At 38.8% G+C, this 7,015-nt stretch overlaps 1 protein-coding gene across 1 annotated transcript; it reads left to right on the top strand.

Annotated features, from left to right (window-relative positions):
- Positions 1-432: 432 nt before the first annotated feature.
- Positions 433-6,009, top strand: LOC107039145 (odorant receptor 63a). The gene is made up of 9 exons (XM_015258617.1): positions 433-587; positions 1,555-1,674; positions 1,738-1,852; positions 2,764-3,025; positions 3,104-3,199; positions 5,266-5,356; positions 5,425-5,561; positions 5,634-5,766; positions 5,838-6,009. Exons 1-9 carry the CDS (start codon positions 441-443, stop codon positions 5,886-5,888), a joined length of 1,152 nt encoding a protein of 383 aa, XP_015114103.1. The 5' UTR covers positions 433-440; the 3' UTR covers positions 5,889-6,009.
- The last annotated feature ends 1,006 nt before the right edge of the window (positions 6,010-7,015 follow it).

Below are 7,015 nucleotides of genomic sequence, written 5' to 3'. Positions count from 1 at the left end.
GTGTTCGAAAAGCTCGTGTGATATTCCCCCCGTGTCTGAATAAAAATAAACTTCTAGACACCTCTTGCCGAGTCCAGATATTTCCGATGCGATAGGGGAAAAAAGAATAAACTCCCAGGAAAAGTTAGTATTTTTGCGAAAAGAAACAAAGAGCCCCTTGTCATCTTCGCACTATCGATTCTTATGGAATTGTACTGCAATAGCTTGGCAGTGTGAATTTTCACCCTTCCACTTCGGCTTCCAGAACCGATACTTCATTATTCATTCAATCGATATGTTTAACTCCACGCGAAACGAATTCTGTCAATTCCAGATGTGGTCTTCTGACTTTATAGAAAACGAATTAATTTTTTTCATGAGGGAGGGTTACGTGGTGATAGAGTCGGCAGTATCCCTCATGCTCTCATAAACTTCCGCCTGGGTAAGGATAAAGATAGATAATGGATAAGTTTTGGGATCAAGATTATTTCAGAGTTCCTAGGATAACAGCATGTTTGGTCGGACAATGGCCTTATCAGTCTTCAAAGGAGTTTATTTTACCTCGTATTGTACTCCTCATTCTGGTCATTGGTCTTCTGATACCGAGGGTAACGTACTCTTTTTGTGTATTAAAAATATTATTGATTCAAGTAGATTACGACTTGATTCAAGTATTTTTTTATTCGATTTAAGTCGTTGGCTGATCTAATCCATCTGGATTTTTGACGAATTTTGTGTGTAAAGAAAAATTGTTTTATGAGAACCAGTGTCAATCGGGAAGGTACTTGATTCAAGTATCTTCTTACTTGATTCAAGTAGAACTCTACGTGAGTCAAGTCAAGCTTTACGTGAATTAAGTCATCTAGTATCAGGCCGGAATCTACTTGATTCAAGCAGAAAAGATAGTGGTTTTAACTATTTTCCTACTCGATTCAAGTCGAGGTCTACTTGAATTAAGTCGTCAACTGGTGTCGGACCAAAATATACTTGATTCAAGTTCAAACGATACTTGATTCAAGTAGAAAAGCTACTCAATTCGCATAATTCAAGTACTCTACTTGAATCAAGCTGTCAGTGTTAATTCGGAATTTGCTTGAATCAAGTATCTTTCTACTTGATTTAATTCGAGCTCTATTTGAATAAAATCGTCACCTGATGTCAAATCAAAATCTACTTGATTCAAGTATCTTTCCATGTGATCGAAGTCGACGTCTAGTTGAATTAAGCCACCATTTGGCGTCAGACCGAAATCTACTTGATTCAAGATCGAACGATGCTTGATTCAAATAGGAAAGATACTCAATTCAAGTACGTTCCTACTTGATTTAAATTTAACTCTACTTGAATCAAGTCATCAATTAGTGTCAAGTCGAGCTCTACTAGCATCGACTCATCAATGCAACTTGACATTTTTGGATACTTCACCGAAATCGATAAAATCTACTCGAAAAGAGTTGATTCTCAACTTGATTCAATCCTACTTAGATCAAGTAGATGCTCCGCATCGGCTCAAATTTTTTTCTCTCCCACTGCACTAAAACGTTTACCGGATATTTCTCTAATGAACGATTGCAGTTTAGAGCCTTGTTCCTGCATAGTGATGATCCTGCGATTGTTCTCAGTGTCACCACTCCGATTGTAATGGATGCAATGTTGGTGGTTAAAACATTCAGCAATGCGTGGAATTTGAAAAGGGTAAAGACATAGTCATTGTCACCAACACTTATGAACACGATTCACGTGCGCCATTCCTTTCAGATGAAGAATCTCATGAACAAAATTTACACGAATTTCGGAATTTTCTCAAAGGATGAATTACAGGTACTCGAGGAGTGGACTATAGCCGGGAAGAAATTATGCAAGTTATATCTAGGTTGACTATTTTCCTCAACTTCGATTCTGAATATAGCCATAATTTTGTTTAGTACTTGTCAAGGTTACGTTTTGGGGGTCTGCGGGGGCCTAGAGTCTTCTTACGCATGAAGTTAGAAATCATTTCATGTGTAGTCAATTAAAGCAGCTCTACCCTTACGATAAATTCAAAGATTATTGAAAAATATGACGAGCTTGTAAATTCAAGCTTTGTTTGCAAAATCAATGATTATTTAACAAGAAAAACCCAATTTTCTCGAATTTGCAAGAGGACTGGGAAATTGAGGGAACACTTTAATTTAAATTGAATTCAACCTCAGAACATCGAAAATTCAGATGACGCTATGACTGAAACTTCAAGAAATTTTTAACAATGTAGCTCGGCCGAAGGCCAGAGCTACTTTAATAAGAACTCGAGGCCCGCGAAATTCCTCGGAAAAGTGAACTCTCAAGACTAGTGATGCCACGAGAGACTTTACAAGACATCACGGGACAATACTTTGGAGAGATGATCCCGGTCTCAATGAACATGGGAATCCTTGGTTTCATCTCAATCTCGAAATAGGGGGAACCAACTCCTCTTATGATGACTCCGGGTCAATTTATCTCATCTCGGTCTTCGTTTTTCGTATTTTTACTGTAAAATCTCGGTTTTTGTCTCATCTCGTTTTCTATATATAAAAAACGCGAAAAACTGGACACAGAGGTGAGATAAATTGACTCGGAGTCATCACTTGAGGAGTCGATACTGCGCATTTCGAGACAGAGACGACACCAACAATTTCCGCGTTCACTGAAACCGAGATAATCCCTCCAAAGTATTGTCTCAAAATGTCTCGTAAAGTTTCTCGCGGCATCACTACTCAAGACGCACTTGAATCAAAGTTTTGGCAATCGCTTCACTTCTTTCAGGAGCATTAGTAGGTGGTGTTGGAATATTCATAACCCAGCCATTACAACAAGAGCTTGTCCACAAGCTTATGAGAGCAAACGAAACGAACCGACACTTTCCGGTGCCGGTGGACTATGGTCCAATTGATGTGGACAAATATTACTGGAGTCTTTCTCTTCTGACAGCAATCACTACAGGGTACATGGCAATTCTCACAGTCGCTTGTGCGACATTATTCATTATGCTGACGTACCATACTCTCGGATTGTTCGCAACACTGGGGTAATGTTGGGCCGCATCTATACGGGTTTACCTAATTTCCATCATATAGGTGCATGATAGTTCTATTCTTCTATTAAGATACATACTTAACCATCTGCGAATTGACACTGATGACGGGCCAAACGATGAGTTGTATGTCAGACGTTGCATTCAGTTACATTATCGCATCATAGAGTACGTCATACATCATTACGTTTTCTGCATTCCAATTATCTATTTTTGCTTCCGAATGGAAGCTTTGTAATCGTTCACATTCAAGTTTTGGATTTTTTGTATTATATCGACCCAGTATGATTCAAAAAATCCAAAAATGTAATTTTTAATTTTTTTCTTCAAAGTTGTTGTTCAATTGTTCGCTAATGAATGGACCGATTGAATCTTTTTTATTCAAATGTGGGTATTGTTGGGCCCTATCGATCACCATTAATTAAAATTTAATTAATCGATTAGTTTTTTTAATTTTTTAATTTTTTCGAAAATCGGTGGTCCCACGATAATTAAAAAAAATGTCCTGAATTGATTGAATGATGGCTTTAAAAAATTGTTTGGATATCCCTTTGACCAAGTTCGCAGATGAAGGCGATAGCAATAATCGTTATTTTGATTAATTTGAAAATTTGCAAAAATTTGTATTTTTTGAAAATCAGAATTCCGGAAATATCTTTGAATATCATGCTTCAAATCAATTCAATCATAGCTTAAAATGTTGATTTTAATGCCATTAAGTCCAAGTTAAAAGATGATTACGATAGTTATATTGGTTGATTTGATTTTTATGATGATTGCTGAAAATTTCGAATTTTTCATGAATTTCCCTCAGAGTGAGCTTTTTGATGGTGTCTTCAGAACGATGAACTGTTCGACTGTTTGAGTCTCTGTCAATGATGACACGAGACAGTGTTAGTCGAGAAAACCGTGAGACTGCTTAGCTCAGCGAATTGGGCCTTTGCCAAGTTTTGAGGACTCTGGAAGCACCAGAGTACGATCGGGAGCGAAATAGAGCGAATCTCCAAGCTCAAAAGTCTAAGTCCGATCTCTTAGCAACGCGTAACCGAACCCAAGTCGAAACCCTGTCGTGTATTTTAGTCAACAATTATGAATAATACATCTATAGCTTTTACCAGATAAATACACCTGTGTTTACAATTAGCCTCTTTCTCAATAAACGCCAGAAAATCCGATAGGGGCGCTAGTGATGGCTGGGACAAATAGTTGCGCTCAAGTGGCAAGGTAGGTAACCGAATTTAAAGATCTGATCAATTAGCCCCTCATGTATAGATATTCCAAATTTTTATTTTTTTCCTCATTGAAGTAGTTTTGAAGAAAATTGCGAGCTAATAAAAGACATTTGCTAGTTGGTACTTTTTTTAAAATAAATTTTTGAAAAATCACCCCTGAAAAAAAGGCGTCACAGCGTGATGAAAAAGTAGTTTTGACGAAAGATGATGTCCCAGGTGCAAGATTACCTTAAGCAAAAGTAAGCCAAAACCTCGTCTCGGACTTGAAACGGTGGCTGGTATGTCGAAACATCAACTCCAATGGTTTAAAAATCGAGTTAATCACAAGGTTAGAATTTTTCAGGAACAATTAATCACTTCGTTGATCACAAACAGTTATCCGGAATTTGTCTTATTTTGCGAAAAATAGGAACCTTTCATCTATATTCTCACGTGTTTTGTTGTGACCCTTCTATCCTTCTTGTTTTGATTTGTGATATGTTGAAACTTTGACCAGGTGGCGTGACGATTTGTCCCAACCGACCATGTGGCCCTCGCGTGGCGAATTCTTCAAGTTTAATTGAGAAAGAGGCTAGTTACATACGTCCCCAATCCTTCATAACCATCCCCGAGTGAGCGAGCCCTCCCGTGAGCTTACCGCCGAAGTTAGCCGAGGTCGGAGTGACAACTGAGGACCCAAGGATTCCAGTGCAGGAATAAAACAGTGCAAAGTGCAAGGCAAAGTGTAGTAGTAAGAAGGGTAAAATCTTTACCTGAGTTTTACCTCCGGGTAAAACTCATAACGTCACAATGATGATGATAACATTCAACTAAGTTGAAAATCTGACAAAATTAGTTGAAAAGAAATCTTATTCAATTCAATAAAATGAACTAAATAATGAATTATGCATAATAGAAGAAAATGATGTACAAAATAACCATTCGGAAGCATATTGCTAATTTATTAGCAAAAATAACTATACTATATGCAATACAAGAGCAATTTCCCACTTGTTTTGATAGGTTCGCGCAAGAAGTGGGGGGAATCTACTTGTGGTACTTTCTCGGCGTTATCGGGTTGAATATGATTCTGATTAGTATCATTGGTGTTGAGGTAATGGTGTCATATCACCTGGGTATTCAAAACGAAGATGACATTTTATGTAATTTGCTTTCCACCAGATTGTAGCCCACGTGGATGCCGTAGGAGAAATGATTCAGTACGGTTCGGCGACAATCCTATCGTTCTCACATCTTTTTGTCGAGTGCCTCATCGGTCAGCGTCTCATAGATTACAGTCTCGGTATTCAAGAGCATGTGTAAATATACTCAAGCCCATCACCCCCGCTAATTGGAAACATTTAATGATCATTATGCCATGAATTATTTAGATCTAATTCACAATGGTACGACAGCTCGGTAAAATCCCAAAAGATGCTGAGGTTACTCCTCATGAGGAGCCAATACCCCTGTCAACTGACTGCTGGAAAACTACTGGTCATTAATATGGAGAGTTACAGCAGGGTAAGAACCTGATATATCTAACGTCTACGTTCTTTTAGATGACAAAATTTTCAACACTTCGTCTTCTACAGATCATACGGACCTCGGCTTCATACTTCACAGTTCTCCTAGCTATGCAATAACAAGCCCGCGATAGTTCCTGGGTTGTGATGACGACGTTCCTTATTATGTCTTTGTTAGGTTTGATAGAGTCGTAGAGTAATAGAATTCTTCTTCTCCCTCTTCTTCAATTTTTATGGCAATGACTACTCGTCTTGCGGCCGCAGTAATAGAATTTAATCTTAGCAATTCAAGATACACTTCATCACTTATTTCCATACCTAAAACTAATTATTTACTTCAATATTGGAGTCATGCCGTAGGACATCGTTTGCCTCCAGGCATTTCATTCCACACTTTTGACTTTTTTTCATAAATTGAAATCAATCTAATCACGTTACAAAGCGAGAGAATCGTACCTTCCACAGAGAAAAAAAAATTAAAAATTGCATGACTCGTCAATATTAAGAAGTAATTCAAAAGTGTCCATCTTGCCCCACTTGACTCGAATGGATCTTTGAATTATTGGTAAAATATTTCAAACAAATGTAAATTTCGAATCCCATGAAGACCGACGTCCAGTGGTCGCAGTCGTTAAATCGTTAGTTTGGCTTGACCACTAGATGGTCGTGGGTTCGAATCCCAGCCGGGGTGGAATTTTTAACTTCTGATCACAAGGGTTGGGGATTCCACTGAGCGGCTGAGGTTCGGATCTCGGCTGGGAAGGCCCCTCAACTTCTGCGAGGAGGTTTAAGGGCCTACCTGGGCGGGGTTCTGCTTATCAGGGCTCGGTCTATCTCGGCTCTGGGCGAGCGGGAGGTTGCTAACAGAGTAACCAATTGTATCGACATGGATTTTCTGTGGTTTCCCATATCTGTTCAGTGACAAGGAGTGAATACGGTACAGCGCACAAAATCGGCCACAGCCGCAGTAAAAGGTAGGGAGCTAGGGTGGGGGCTACGATGGTATCAATCCTTACGGATTAATACGACCACCTCTGCTTCAGGGTACGTGCCCTGTTGAAAAAAAACCATTGAAAACCCCCGTCGCTGATAAACTTACATAACGTAGGTATAAGTAAGGCGACGTTAAAAAAAATAATCCCATGAAGATTACATAAATCTTCAGTAGATCATACTACTTTTCCAAACCTGAGTTTATGAATCCTACTTGAATGTTCCGTATCCCAACCAAATCTCCATTTGAGCCA

Source organism: Diachasma alloeum, unplaced genomic scaffold (genome assembly GCF_001412515.2).
Source record: "Diachasma alloeum isolate Michigan unplaced genomic scaffold, Dall2.0 Dall_scaffold_00294, whole genome shotgun sequence".
Taxonomy (NCBI): domain Eukaryota; kingdom Metazoa; phylum Arthropoda; class Insecta; order Hymenoptera; family Braconidae; genus Diachasma; species Diachasma alloeum.
This window is presented reverse-complemented; position numbering and strand designations above follow the sequence as displayed.